This window comes from Arachis hypogaea, chromosome 5 (genome assembly GCF_003086295.3).
Source record: "Arachis hypogaea cultivar Tifrunner chromosome 5, arahy.Tifrunner.gnm2.J5K5, whole genome shotgun sequence".
Classification (NCBI taxonomy): domain Eukaryota; kingdom Viridiplantae; phylum Streptophyta; class Magnoliopsida; order Fabales; family Fabaceae; genus Arachis; species Arachis hypogaea.
Genome location: NC_092040.1, coordinates 103,341,256 through 103,356,691, shown reverse-complemented (window position 1 = coordinate 103,356,691; position 15,436 = coordinate 103,341,256). Strand labels below are relative to the sequence as shown.

The following is a 15,436-nucleotide window of genomic DNA, read 5'->3' as shown; positions in this document are numbered from 1 at the left end:
TAAGGAATTTCAAAGTGGACGTTTTAGTCCTCAACTAAAATTAATCACTCCGTTAATCCTCAACGATTTTTGGCGTAAGACAAATTGATCCTTTTTTTCTTATCTCCGTTAACCACTAACGGAAGGAGCTGATGTGTCGTGTGACTATGATGAGTCAGCCGTGAAGTTCCACGTGTGTCGTTCGGATGAATTGGTCCCTAACCAGATTAGTACAAAACGCTGCATTTTAGAATAGGGCACGACGTCGTTTTGTGAGAGGAAGAGTATCAAAACTGAAGCATCTCTTTGCCTTCCCTCCACCAAAAGAAAATTACTCTGAACTCCCTCTCTTCTGCTAGGTTTTACTAAGGAAGCCACCACGACATCAACCTCTAGTCCTCCGTTGACGTCAACCCTAAACCCTAAACTCCGACCACCTCCATTGCTGTTTTCGACGCTAGGGTTTGAACGGGTCAGCATTATTGCAGAAGAATTTTCCTGTGAGTGTTTCGCTCACCACGGCCACTGGTCGAGGTTAGTATAGTGATGAGTTTATTGATTAAGTTGTTGATGGTATAGTTGATCATTGTTGACATTGTTTAACGGTGTGATCATGCAGTAGTTGTTTCTGTTAGAGTACCATTAGTTGCTAGAAATAAAAGTTGTTTTTGATTCTTTGATACTGTTTCACATGGGTTACTGATAAGTGTTGTGGTGCATACATATACGAGGTTAACATGAAAAAGACACAATATGAAGTGATGAAGACATCGTATTGATGTATTAAGCTGATTATGAAATTTATCCAAATAAGAGAAGTTAGAGTAACATTTAGTATTGATGAAATTTTATCCAAATTTTATCTGATTAAGGGTAACATTTATTATTCTGATATTGATAGTGCTATTCCAAATTTGTAAATTACAAATGACTGAGTGGGTTACCCCTGTGTTTCAACATGGGGGGAGCTTTGTCAAAGATAACAAGGGTGAACTTCTGTATCTTAATGGCAATGTAACAAGATATCCTCCAATGGATCTGGACTTAGTGAATTACTTTGACTTGAAGAAGTTGTTTGAAGAACTCGGCTACCATGAATTCAAGAAGATGTGTTGGTATGATCCAAGAGCTCATAGCATGGAAGCAGGCTTACACCCTATTTATGGAGATAAAGAAATTAGAGAAATGTGTGATGCAAAGAGGGAAGATAAAGAAACTGATGAGTTGTAATTGTTTTTTGACCACCCAATTATGGAAGATGTTGAATGGTCGGAAGAAGATGAGATGAATCTCAGTCAGGGAGATGATGGTAATAATAGCATGAATGAAGAACACACTGATGACGATAGAGAAGCTGAGGTCTTTTCTGATGATCCAATCTCTGATGGTAATAGCTATGATAGCTATGAAAGTGCTGAAGATGAGGCCTATAAACCCCCACCTCCAGGGTTTGAGAGTGATACCGATGATGATGAAGATGAATTGCTCATTAACTTAACCAAGAGAAAAGGTGACAAAGGAGATAAGAAGGCTGGCAAGAAAAAAATTGCAAAAAATGTAAGGAAGAATGCTGGTCCTAAAGTCACTGTTGGGCCTACCCACACATTCAGGCCCAATAACACAGCTGGGCCCAAGTACACTGCCAGGCCTACTTCTATTGCTAGACATGGTATAGGGGAGGTTGATAGTGAAATATTTAGTGATGAGTCTGATGGTCTAGGTTTTGAGTCAGAGGGGTTTGATACACCTCAATCATCTGATAATGAGGGAGATGGTTTTGACTGGCCTCAATTCAATGAGGAGGCAGCCTTTGGTGAAGTTCAACTCCAGCTGAACATGGAGTTTACCACAATTGAACAATTCAAGAAAGCTCTAAAGAATTACACTATTGCTGAAGGGAGGAGGATTTTTTATGTTAAAAATGACAAGAAGAGAGTTAGGTGCAAGTGTGCAAATGGAGAGGAGAAGGCTATGAGTGCAAAGGCAAAGTTCAAGGCCAAGTGTAAGGAAAATAGGGGGGCCACTGTAACTGATAACTCTGGAGTAGATGAAGTGCAAGCTACTATTGATGTTAGTGAGGGATCAAGATCAAAACACACTAAAGATGTGAGTCAGCAAGCAGGGGCTATAGAAGGTGCACCAAAAATCAATGGGGCTGAAGGGAAGAGTAAGAGTGATAGCAACAAAACTGAATGTCCATGGCTGATTTATTGTGCCTGGAACAGTGCTAGGGGGTGCTACCAAGTTAAGACCTACAACCCCAAACACACTTGTGCAAGGAAATTCGGTTCTAACATGGCTGACCAGAACTGGGTTGCTGATAAACTAGAGAAAAGGCTATTGACCCAGCCTCACTTGACTCACAGAGAAGCCTTTGATCATATAAAGATAGACTTTAATGTCGTGTGCAGTGACAAGATGATTTATAGAGCATTAAGGGTTGCTAGAGAAAGGTATGTTGGGAATGAGAGGGCACAATACGGAAAATTGAGAGATTACCTCACAGAGATACATGAAAGTAACCCTGGTAGCACTGCATTATTGGAATTAATTCCAACAATTCCTGATTCACCACCATTGTTCAGCAAGTTGTATGTTTGCCTGGAGGCTTGTAAAAGGGGTTTTAAGGCTGGCTGCAGACCGCTTATTAGTTTGGATGGATGCCATTTGAAAGGATATTATGGGGGGCAACTGTTGTCAGCTGTCGGTCAGGATGCAAACAATCACTTCTATGTGATTGCTTATCCGGTGGTTGATAGTGAAACGAAGCAAAATTGGAAATGGTTTCTACAACTTCTGCAAGAGGACTTGGGTCAATGCACAGTGGAAGGCTGGAATTTTATCTCTGACCAACAGAAGGTAAGTCAAACTTAATTTCATTCATAATAATTTACTCAAAATTATCTACTAATCCTTAGATATACTTTGTTGGTGAATTGCTTTGTATAATGTTGGAATGCTTAGAATAAGTATCATATTCTGAACTTAGAATAAGTATCATACTCTTGAACTTACCAACTTTGTGATACGTGACTGACTGAGGAAGTTGTTAAGGTTTAGGGTGTCTGATAAATTGTTTAAATAAGAATATATTTGTCTGATAAATGACTTAGTCAGGGATCTATGTGTCTGGTAAATGTAATTGTTGGGGATCTACGTGTCTGATTATTTGAAAGTTTGCATGCTATTAGATTCTGTATGTCTTTCATACACTACATGCACCTATCCTGCAGGGTTTGTTGCCTGCTTTGCAGGAGGTGATGCCAAATGCACACCACAGAAATTGTGTAAGACACATTTGGAAAAATTTTATAGGAAGGTTTAAGGACAAACAGTTGAAGAATATGGTTTGGGCATGTGCAAGGAGTACCACAGATGCTGAATTCCAGCATCACATGCAGCAGTTGAAGAGAATGAATGAGCGTGCATGGGCTTATCTTGCAAAATTTCAACCATCTTGCTGGACCAAAGCTCATTTCAGCCATTGGCCCAAGCTTGATAATGTGACAAACAACATAACTGAAGTTTGGAACGCCAAAATAAACCATTACAGGGGAAAGCCCATTCTTACCATGTTGGAAGAGATCCGTTGCTACTTGATGAGGAGAATGGCTAAGCATAAGAAGGTTCTAAGCACTTACACTGGAGTATTGGCACCAGTTCAGCAGAGGAAAATGGAAGATATTATGAAAGATACTAAGTTCTGGACAGCTCAGTGGACTGGTGACAACGATCGTAATGTATTCGAAGTCCAAAGACATTCAAAGAAAGTTGGTGTGCATCTTGGAAGGCACACTTGTAATTGCAACTTGTGGCAACTAACAGGTGATTAGGTCTATTATTCATTTTTTGTGAGTTGTGATTTTAACATGTAATCTTGAGCAGGAATTTCCTTTTTTGCTGATCTTATGTTACTGCCTGATAATATTGAGCAGGAATTCCATGCATTCATGCCTTGACAGCTATACAAAAGAGGTGTGATAGGCCAGAACCTTATGTGCACCCTTGGCTCAAAATGGATGCATTTCGAGCCACGTATGAACATGTAATCAGACCAGTAAACTCAGAGGAGTATTGGAAAAAGACTGGTCTCTTGGCTCCAGAGCCACCCACCATTAAGAGACCTCCTGGGCGCCCAACGAAGAAAAAGAGAAAACCTGATCCTGTTGAGGATTCACCAGATGCAACAAAGGGAAGAAGGACATTCATGGTCACTTGCCAAAAATGTGGTCAGACTGGTCACAATGCAAAGACATGCAAGGGACCACCAAGGCCTAAACCACCCCAAAGGTTAAGAAAAATGGACAGCCAACAGCAACGAAAAATACTTCATTTGCTCTACCATCTCAAGATGAAGTCCAAGTCTCCCAAACAGCACCCCAACCACTGCCACAGGTATAATCTCAGTTGAATTTGTTGTGATCATATTGTTGTCATGCTGCCTGCATTCATGTGATCTTCAATGTGATAGTGACTGATTGGCTTAATACTTAAAGATCTATTTGCCTAATAAATTATCTATTTGGGGATCTATATATCAGAAAAATTATTTACTTGGGGATCAAAATGTCTAACGATTTGTTTATTTTGTGTTCTATTAGGAGCAGATAACCAACAATTCAAGCCATGTTGCACCTCCATCAACATTTAGGCCTCCAAGACCTAAACAACCAATTAGGAGGCCACATTCTACTCCAGCACCTACCCCACCTTCTGCTCCAGCATCTTCTCCAAGACTAACCATCTCTGCAGCACCACAGAGGCCTACCCAGTCAGCATCACCTGAAACACTTGCTGTTACAAGTTCTGGCACAGCTTCAAGAATCTTCAAGTTCATGCCAACACTTGGACTAAGGCTTCCAAAATAGATTTGGGCCTACTGTGTCAACATACTTTTATGAGTTTAATACAACTTTGTCATATTTTGTTATGTTATTAGTACATCTTATTGAGACAACGTGGTCTGTCTATGTTTGGTTATTATGTTGATAGTGCATGGCACTGCACCTTTTTTTTGTGGAAGATCTTAGTATTCCTTGCAAAAACTTAAAGACTAGCTACCTTTTTGTGTTAAACTTTGGTTATATGGAATGCAAGTATGGTACTTGGATTTAAGTATGTCTGATTTGATTCCATTTCTAATGTAACTTTTCTTTATCCAGAAAATACTCATCATTCATTTACTCATCGTTCATTGCTTGTCCTAGCACTTACAAATTAGAGTTGCATAAACAAAAGCTAACACTGTAATTACTTATTACACTATATAATATAAGATAAAATCTTCCTTAAACTAACTAAATCCTACCTACAAGAAGACAGACCATAAATCCTAGTATGAAAAAGAACACAGGACAGCAGCACCCGAACCATCGTCTATTCTCAACGGCATTCTTATTCTTCTTCTCAAATGCATCAAGCAATTCTTTCAGCTTTTTCACCTTCTCCGCCAGAGCATCATCATCCTCTCCACCATGACCATCACATTGAAATACCCTATCAAACCACACAAAGAAATCACAGTGGGGAGTTTTCTCCTGCCCATAAAAATAGAAGGGTTTAGAGTACAACATCATCAGAAATCATGTTTTACATACAAAAAAAGTTTAAAATCATCAATATATTACCCTGTAAAAAGGACAACCAAAGAAAGGTCTCTTCGGATTTTTCTCCGTTCCAGACTCTACAACTATGGCATAGGCTCCACAATGACATCTTGGAGTTTCTCCTTTAGTGACTCTGAACCTACCGCCGTGGGCAAAAGCACTGCTAACACTTCCGTCACCACTACCTTTAACTCGCCGTCGATATGAACTTCCACAACTATCTCCGGCAGCCATTGTTAACACTATAGCCTTTGTTAATTAGGGTTTCGGCAAGAGGAAGAAGAAGATTTTGATTTCACACGTCGTTTCATGGCTATCTGTAATTTTTCATTGTCGTTTTTGTACAATCCACGCCAGGGACCACGTTGTCTGCTTTCCCACGTGTCTCTTATCATCTGTGTCACCAACTCATTGTGACACGTTGGATTTCGCCGTTAGACTTTAACAGACCAATTTAACAGAAGGATCAATTGGTCTGACGCCAAAAAATGTTGAGGACCAACGAAGTAATTAATTTTTGTTAAGGACTAAAATGTCCACTTTAAAATTTTTTAGGGACCAATTTGGGTAAATACTCAAAAAATTTTTTTAACTCCTCCTCTCTCTAAGCGAGATTCTTTCATTTTATTTTATTTTTAAATTATATTTATTCTTTTTGTTGTTGGCGAAAAAGTTTGATTCCACTATATCCGAGTATATCACTTTCTAATTTTATGTGGAAGCATAATTCTAAAAAAAAAAAATTATATCAAAATTTATTGGCCTTCTTTTCTCTTTTTTTTTTGTTCAGCAATTGGTTTATCATTTCAATCAAAATTTTATAATTAATTTATTTCTCTCACAACATGTGAATATTTAATTATTATGTATGTGAGTTAACAATTAATAATAGTGATTGCCAAAGAATTGTGGTCAGAGATGATATTGCCTAAAAATAACATTGAAAATATATTTGTTTATTAATTTTTTTAGATTAAAATTTAAAATATTTATTTTTAAAATTTTAGAACTGATTAAGTAATTACTCTAAATAATATACATGACCGTAAGTTCTATGTTATTATTTTTATAAGGAATTAATAAAATAGAATAATTAATAATAAAATAGCTTTTAGTCCCATTAAAATCTCAAATTGTTGTTTTCACATTATTCTTAAGAAATTTTTTACTAAAATTCATAATAATTAATTTCACTTCGACTTGATCGATTCGGTTGAAAATTCGGTCATTCAATCATTTAACTGGGTCGAATTACTCGTTGAATTGCTTAAGCATTGGATTTTGATAAAAATCGATTTAATTTGGATGGGCTTCAATAAAGTCGGTGATCCGGCCGGTTTATATAACTCAAACCGGATCATGTTTATTAAAAAAAAACTTTTTCTTGTTCTCATCACTCTCTCACCTCTCTCACGATTGGTGTCACTGCGACCTCTCTCGTCTCCGGTATTCAAACTCTGTCGTGCTCTGTCACCGTCTCAAGCTCAGTTGTGTCTTCCTGCGTTCGCTTCGCCGAAAGCAGAAATAGATGGAACCAATATCTGTTCCCTCGAATAGTAGTCGTTGTCGTCTTCTTATTTCAACTGTGTGTTCAGTTGGTTAGCTTCCTACACCGTCTTGTGCTGTCAGTTAGTTCTTAGCCAAGTGAGTTTCAGCTTCCTTTAGTCCTGTTATTTCTTTTTTAATTTTATTGCTGTAAATTATCAGCACACCTTAAATTTACTGTTGAAAGTTAAATTTGTTACCAAAATAATAATTTAGTTAATTTTTTTTTGCTGTAAATCATATTTGGAGAATTAGAGATAAAATTTTTGTTGCTGAAAATTATCATAATTAAATTTGTTGTTAAAAATAATCAATAAACTAATTTTATTGCTGTAAGTTAAATTTATTGCTAAATATCTCAAGCAATTTTTGTTGTTGCTTATTATCATCACTAAACCTTGAATTTGTTGCGGTAAATAATCACTTGCCTATAATGAAACTATTTTGCATTGTATGATAGATAGTGTCTAGCATTTTTTGAGTTTTGAACGGCAACACCTCATTAACTAATCTTTCATTGCAAATTGGTTTTAGGATGGGATCAAGGATCGTAGCCAAATTCTCTTTCTTGTTAACATTTGGAGTATATGGTTGAATTGGAATAACCATATTTTCAATGTTTATACTTTATAATGGTTGAATCGCAATAATCATATTTTTAATTGGTTTAGACGTTTACAATGGAGTTTTTCTTTCCTACAGAGTTCTTGAATAAATTATGTTGTTTGTTTATTGGTGAGGTTTGAAAGTGTTTGAAAATAAATTTTGTAAAAGTTAATTGCGATGAAAGTGTCTTTAAACATGATGGGGAAGCCAATTTTAATTTTAATTTTATATTTTTATATATATTTTTTAATTATAGTCAAGTTAACCAGAAGAATCAGTGATTTATCATTAAATTAGTGACCTACGATCATTGTTTAAAAAATTGAACCGGATTTTTTGGTTCAACCAAATTAACCAGAAATCGATCATTTAGCTGATTTGGTTGAAGTACAAAATTGTTTTACAAAAAATTAATGTTCTGAAAACCGGATCAGATCGGTCGGTCGGACCAATTTAATCGCAAACCGACAATATTAGCGATCTGATCAGGCATATAAAACCTCTAATAAGAAAACCGGCAAAAAACTGTTGAACCGGACGAAAACTGGTCGGTCAGACTGAACCGGAACCCGGCCGGTTTACACAAAATAGGGTAGCTCCTTCGTTTCTTTCTCCCGTTCTCCCTCTTTCTTTCTTTCTTTCAGTCAGAGAAATCACACAAACGCAACCACAAAACCCTAGCACTGTAAGCCTACACCACCGCCACAAGGAGTGGCATACTGCCGCCGTCCGTGGCACTCAAAGTTCGCCATCCGTCATCTAGCTTCCCGCGTGCTCCAAGTCTTCAACCGCTGTTCGCTGTCACCGATCGCGGTTGCTTCCTCGAGCTCGGCGTCCGTTGTCTTTGTCTGCTCAGCCGCGCTTCCGTCGCCGTTTGTTTGCCGTTCACGTTCGCGTCTTCGTTCGCGTTCGCTCGGCGTTCACCGTTCGCGTTCACTCGCTGTTCACCGTTCGAGTTCGCGTTCGTCTGGAAGCCACGTTGCTCTGCTTCAAACTCTGCGACCAACCCGCGCCTCCACTCAGCCGTCGAACTGCTCTCTGTTGTACCCCCGTGAGTTTCCTAAACCCGCCACCAGACAATACACTCACACAACACCAATACTCTTCTTCAAACTCTGCAACTTCTGATTTCTATTACAATAAGTAATTATTTGATTTGGTAGTGGTTTGGATTTTTTCATAGACTAAATTAAAGTTACAATAGTTATGTTCTCTTCTCTATCACATTGAAATTAAGCATTGAATTCTCTTATTTCGTTTTAATTTTACCGCACTCAACATGTTTGATGAAATGCTTTAACCATATTTCTGGTTGGTTTTATAATTTCTAGCTTTTAGAAACTTACTAAGTTGATTGCATGTGAAATTAGAATAATTGGATCATAGTAATTAGGAAATTTTAGCTGTACAAATAGCATCTTTGCAGAAAACATATTAGCATGATGATTCCACTTGCATTAGTGTTCTTCTGGTAAATTTTTTAACTGTTATTGTAAACTTGTTAATTTGCTAATTGTTCTTGTGTTCTTCTGTTACTTTTAATTTTTTTTTGTTTTGTTGTGATTTTCTGTTCTTGAATTTAAGTTGATAATTTGGTAAATTGTTGGGCTGCTGTTGTTTTAATTTGTCAAATTGTTAGGTTGCTGCGACTTAATTTGTTGGATTTTCTATTTAGGTCTTGTTCTTGTTTATTTGCTAAATTGTTGTTGTGTATTTATTGTTTATTTGCTGGATATTGGTGATCATTGTCTTTGAGATTATTTACTATGCAGGTTTAGTGTCATCACTGTTTTGGAATGTTTTATAATGTACTCATGTTTGTTGCTGTTTTGTAATTGCTGGTTGCAGGTTTAGTGTGATTATTGGTTAATGTTTTGTAATGTTTGGTGCTGAATGCTGATTGTTGAGTTCAGATATGGTTGTTTATTTTGACTTAGGTAAAGGGACTTATGGTCATTTTTTCCTGCCTTATACCGATTCAGATGATTATTTTCAGAGGATGAGCACTTATTTATGTATCTTGAGAAACTGTCTTTCTGTGTGTTGAGCATTTGGTGAAGCCTGTATTGTACCTATTCAAAGCTTAGTTTTACCAAATGGTCTTCAAAACAACTCATCCAAAATGCTACTGCACAAATCCAAGTCTATTGTCTCTAAAAGCCTGTATGCACCTTCATTTGGTGAAGCCTTTCTAGCACTAGTCCACTACCAATTTTGTTATTAATAATGTTATCAAATTTATTTATCCTGAGTACTATGTTTATTTTTTAGTTGGATTTATGATAATTCATTTGATATTCTTCCTATTCTTGTGAGATATTTCTTTTAACATTTTGTGTACTGATGAGGAATTGTACTTGCTTGGTATCATGCTTTCATCTCGCAATTTTGTATTTAATATAAAAAAAGGAAAATCCTAAGAGAGTAATTCACCACTCCATTAGAAAAACTTCATACTACCTTATACCCTCAACTTAATACTTGCATATTTATAATTTATTTATTATTCTATTTTAAAACGATTTTTCTGGTTGAACCACCGGTTGGACCAATAAACTAGTAAACCAGTAACTAAAACGGTTTGATGACCGGTCCGGTTCTCAGAACCTTGCATAAACCCTCCACATTCTCTTTCTGTCTCTCACAAGCACTATACCACGGAACCCTAGCTCTCTCTCTCTCTCTCTCTCTCTCTCTCTCTCTCTCTCTCTCTCTCTCTCTCTCTCTCTCTCTCCGGAACCCTAGCACCCCCAGCCAACAGCAGCAGCAGCCAGCGCCCAGTTCCTAGCGCCGCCGTCGCCGACGAACTCTTCTCTTAAGCCAGCGTCCAGCCCCGGTGTCGCCGATCCTCTTTTCCTAGATCCCTTCTCCTCGCGTCGCTAGGTCTTCTTGGAGCTGCTGTTGGCGTTGCCGCCTCTGTCCTCATCGTCGTCGGCCACCCTGAACTTGTGTCTCTGTCCTCGTCGTCGAGCCCTCTCTCTCGCGCACGCATCAAGCCTCTGTCTTCGATCCCCTCTCTGTCCGAGCTCACTTTCCTCCCTCCCTCGCCGTCACTTCTCTTCCTCCCTCGCAGCCGTAAGCAAAGCTACTTCAATTTATGCTTTCTTATTTTGTTATTTTACTGATTCTGAGTTGCTGAAATCTGATTGAGTTGCTGATTTTTTTTTTGTTCATTTTTGAGTTGCTGAGATCTGAAATCTGTTGGTTGATAATGTTTTGTTAAATTTTCGAAAATAATTGTTATTCTGAGTTCTGAGTTTCCCTCATATGCAAGCCATAGAAGCGAATTGTATATCTGTATCTATCTGTAGCAAGAAAGTAGGCTAGGCTTTACCCGCGGGCAAGCTAGCTAGCAGAAAGTGAGTGAAGCTGCTTTGGTCTATTCTGGGTGCACAATTATTATTGTAATATCCTTTTTGCTGATTTTCTGAAATAATTTTGTGTTTTGAGTTGGGATTGTTGATTGTTGCTGATGTGATTCTGAATTTAGTTTGGATGTTGAGTTTGGACTCTTTGCTTAATTTTCTGTTTTTGGATTCTTTGGCTTTTGATAGCTTTGGATGCCGAGAAATTTTTGGATTCTGAGTTTTTGTTGAATACTTGATTAGTATTGAGAATATAAATGTAATCGAACAAGATTTGGTTTAAGAAAGAGTGAAAGAAGAGCATGTAAACTCTTGATTTAGTTAGTTATTCTGTTTCAGGTCAATAGCTTTCATATATATAGTGCAGACATTATATTTGGAAGTGTTGAAAATAATACGATCAATGTGTATTGATTCTCAATAATTATGTTCTCAATTTTAAGTTTTTGAATACATTTCTTTGTTTCTTATATCACAAGAATTCTTCTCTTGGAGTGTTTATCTTGATTGTCAAATAATTGAGCTTGATTAGAGTTTAGAAGTTAATTAAAATTTTTTTATTATGAATTCTAAAAGATAAAATATGAACAAATTACTGTGAAATGTAAATTTTTAAACTTTATTGGTTTAGAAAATATTAAATTTGAATATTTAAAATTGTATATTGAATTTTTAATGATTTCATTGTATATTTAATTAAACCGGTTCAATCATGGTTTGATTCCGGTTAGACTATTGAACCGTTGAACCAGTCACTTCACCGGTTCAATGACCGGTTCGGTTCTTGCAACCTTGCCTACAACCGTGTTGATTACCGGTTCGGTTTTGATAACTATGTTGGAATTTACATTTTTATTCTACAACTTTGAAAAAATGCAAAATAGCCCTAACTCATTGGTAGTAATAGTACGCAACACTGAAGAACCCTCTTCTTCTTCGTCTTAGCGGTGAAAAATCACTGGATTCCATTGTTGTTCACTCTTAACTGAATATTTTTTTCTTAGAATAATGAGATATCGGTACGCCATGGTGTGTTCATCGAACCAGAATAGGAGTATGGAAGCGCACTTCCTCCTAAAGAGGCAGGGCTTCGACGTCTCTTCTTACGGCACAGGTGCGCACGTTAAGCTTCCTGGTCCCTCCCTCAGAGAACCCAACGTCTACGATTTCGGTACCCCTTACAAGCAAATGTTCGATGACCTTCGCAGAAAAGACCCTGAACTGTATCCTTCTTCTACTTCTTCAGTGAATCAATTTTCGTTTTCTCTGCATTTTCTTCTACCCTCTTGATTTCTTTGGCTGAACATGAAAATTCGAATTTCTGGGGTTTCTTTGACTGGAAAAAAGTTCGAATTTTTAAGCTGAATGAATGCAATTTTTTTTTTTTTTTTTGCTCGAGTCTTTGAATGGTGTTTTGCATTGAACGGTTTTATCCTTCACTTTTTTCTCTTCAATTTTGTTTGTGTATTATGATTTGTTTATGTAAATGTATCCCTTTTGCTATGCTGGCCAAAAATGAAAATCAAAGATCATGAGTTGCTTCAAATGGGTAAAGAATAAAAAATGAAAAAAAAATCGAAATTTTAGCTAAGAAGAATGCAGTTTTGCTCCAATGTTTGGTGGGGTCATATCAAGCAATTGTCTTCTTTTCCATGGAAATCTTGTTTCAAATCTATGATTTGTTTATTTGTGTCTTTTGGCATATAGATGTAGAACCGAGAATTTAATTGGAGTGCATGGTGATTCCTTAGCAAATGGCTTCATTGAATTGAATAAGATGCAGAGTTGATTAAATGGGTTACCCATTGAATACTATTCATATATGATATATGTTTCTGCTGGTGGATTTGAATGTTTGCATTTGTGTTTAGTGTTTACCTTTGAAGTTGAGTCCCTGTTCATTGTTTCATATGGTATGGGTGTATGGCAAACCTTAACAAGAGCACAGCTACAGACGAAATGGAATATTGCCGATGCTTAAAAGAAACTCAACAGTCAAAACAGCACCTCAACGATGGCAAGACAATGCTGCTGATGGCTCCTTTGATGTGGTATTTACATTTGAGGAAAAAGTTTTTGATATGGTTATTGAAGGTTGTCATTCTTGCTGATTTGTTTCAATCTTTTTGCTGTTTCTGATTGTTGAGTTTGAACCTGGTGTCTTGGATAAATGAATTCGAAAAACAAGCTTTTTTCTTCTGTTTCTTAGTATATTGTAGATAGAACATACTGAATAGCATGCTTGTGTTTTAAGCTGAGATGTCTGCCATTGGCATTATAATGCAGTTTCGAAGAGAGGATTATCAGCCATGGTTTTAGCAATATATTTGCAATATAAAAGAATTAGGCAATATATTTGCGAATAAAATGTCTCCTAACTGTGTGTTATTAGCAGCAGAGTTGCAATGCCAGTGGAGTTCACTAATTTTCTGTGTTTCTCTGCTTTTTCTTTATCATTTGTGTTACTGGGGTAAGAATGGCGTCAAAATTTTCATGGATGAAAAATATTTTCCTCACGAACTTTATTGGCGCTTTGAGGGAATTAGAGTGGTCCACTCTTGTTTTGTCTACATAGCTCTCAGATATATTTGCAATTGGTTGCAGACTTGCAGAAACTATGATTTTATTTAAATCTATTCATAGAATCATAGGCCTTCTTGGATATTCTTGTTCCAATCTATGATCTATCTTCTAGTCATGTACAATTCAGAAAGCTGTTATAGCCATATGTGGAATGAAGAACATGTTGGGTGACTTGGGTCTAATGACTCTTCAATCTTAAATCAATGTTTGACAATGGTCTAACTTGAAAAAAAGTGCAGATCTTCACAATAGAAATCACATTCACATGAAAAGTGTGCTGGTAATCAACTTGGAGGTGAAAGATAACCATGAGGAAGCAGCCATAGGAGCAAGGCTTACTTTAGATCTATGTCAAGAGGTTTGTTTCGAACTCAAACGCAATGCATTTTTATCTTTGCATTCATGTTATTTAACATGGTATGTCAAGTGTGGATTTCCACCATTGACAAACAAAGTGACCCCTCATAGTTCTCGCAAGAGTATCTAGTCGATGCTAAAAATGGTCAAAGGAATTTTTCAACTTAGATGCTTATCTTAATCGTATGTCTCCATTTTGTAACTGGCTCAAGATAGAAACAGAATTTTTTTTGTATTTTGTACGTGTTTTTCCGACACTTGCCAAACATTAGCCCCAAGAGACCAACAAAATGGCATGACTAAAATCAATGTGCCATTTTAGAATTTTGAATAAACATCCAAATTGATCCTCAGGAAATTTCAGATAGGACACTTTGGTTCCTAACTAATTATTATCCAAAAGTTCTCAAGAATTATTCCCATCGGACAATTTGGTCCCCCCATTGTTTTAAAGGTGACTAATTTGTCTTGTGATATTTTTTAGGACCTAATCATATTGTAATAAAATATGTTAGAACTTATTTCTTCAACATACATCTTTATAAATTTGATTGAGAGCGACGGAGGGACCAATCTGTCAGACATAAGTAATTATGGAGGACTTCTAAAGAACAAAAATGTCAGGGACCAGTGTCAGATGTAAAATTCTTTGGGGACTAATTTGGATGGTTAGTCTAGAATTTTATATTATGATTTGTGTTTCGTAGTTAATGATGTGTATATGCATTGTGTGCATAGATTGAAGCTACTGATTCATGGGAAGAGACCATTGATGACATTGTTGGTGGTTTTGAAAAACAACACCGGCGGAAGTTGTTGTATGGCATCTCCTTCTACTAATAGAGTATCCAAAATGTTGAGCAGTATTTTCAATTTTGTATGGATTAGTCTTCCATAACTTAGAGCCACTTAATGTAAAATTTGATGTAGATTTCATTTTTAATGAAATTCAATGTATCCTATATGGTTTAGATGTGTCATGATGGTATTCATTAGGAATCAAGTTTCAAGGGGTGGCTAGTCGCTGACTTTGGTCTAAAGACAACAATTTCCTGTGAGAAAAGTATTTGGAAATGCATTTATAGTTGGTTCCTAATTTTTTTTAGCATACATGATTACAATTAAATTTCATGGCTTAATTTGTATCTTCTTTTTTTGGGTGATATGTATCTATTTTTTTTAGCATACATACACTACATGAGTTCACTTTTTGGGTTCATTTTTCCTTCCATGGACTTGAACCCGAGTGTGGTTGTTAAGGAGGCATATGATATGCCACTCAACCAAGCCTCCAACCACGCATACATGAATTTGTTAAACTTGTAATTTTTAAAGGTAAAATTTCAGTTTTTGTCCGTCTAACTCTTACCCAATGCAAAGAAGAGTATACAAGAT

At 36.7% G+C, this 15,436-nt stretch overlaps 1 protein-coding gene across 2 annotated transcripts; it reads left to right on the top strand.

The window, feature by feature from the left end:
* The first annotated feature begins 8,347 nt into the window (after positions 1-8,347).
* Positions 8,348-15,137, top strand: LOC112802390 (uncharacterized). 2 transcript variants are annotated; one of them, XM_025845581.3, is made up of 5 exons: positions 8,348-8,787; positions 12,106-12,324; positions 13,050-13,195; positions 13,924-14,042; positions 14,780-15,137. In XM_025845581.3, exons 2-5 carry the CDS (start codon positions 12,110-12,112, stop codon positions 14,879-14,881), a joined length of 582 nt encoding a protein of 193 aa, XP_025701366.1. In that variant the 5' UTR covers positions 8,348-8,787; positions 12,106-12,109; the 3' UTR covers positions 14,882-15,137. The 2 variants fall into 2 exon arrangements, with proteins under 2 accessions (XP_025701366.1, XP_025701367.1); XM_025845582.3 differs by lacking the exon at positions 8,348-8,787 and having other exon boundaries at positions 11,977-12,324.
* Positions 15,138-15,436: the final 299 nt, after the last annotated feature.

Coding starts and splice junctions, on each gene's coding strand:
- LOC112802390 (XM_025845581.3), top strand. CDS start 12,110: ATGAGATATCGGTACGCCATGGTGTGTTCATCGAACCAGAATAGGAGT. Junction 12,325..13,049: donor CGCAGAAAAGACCCTGAACT/GTATCCTTCTTC, acceptor ACAAGAGCACAG/CTACAGACGAAATGGAATAT. Junction 14,043..14,779: donor CTTTAGATCTATGTCAAGAG/GTTTGTTTCGAA, acceptor TTGTGTGCATAG/ATTGAAGCTACTGATTCATG.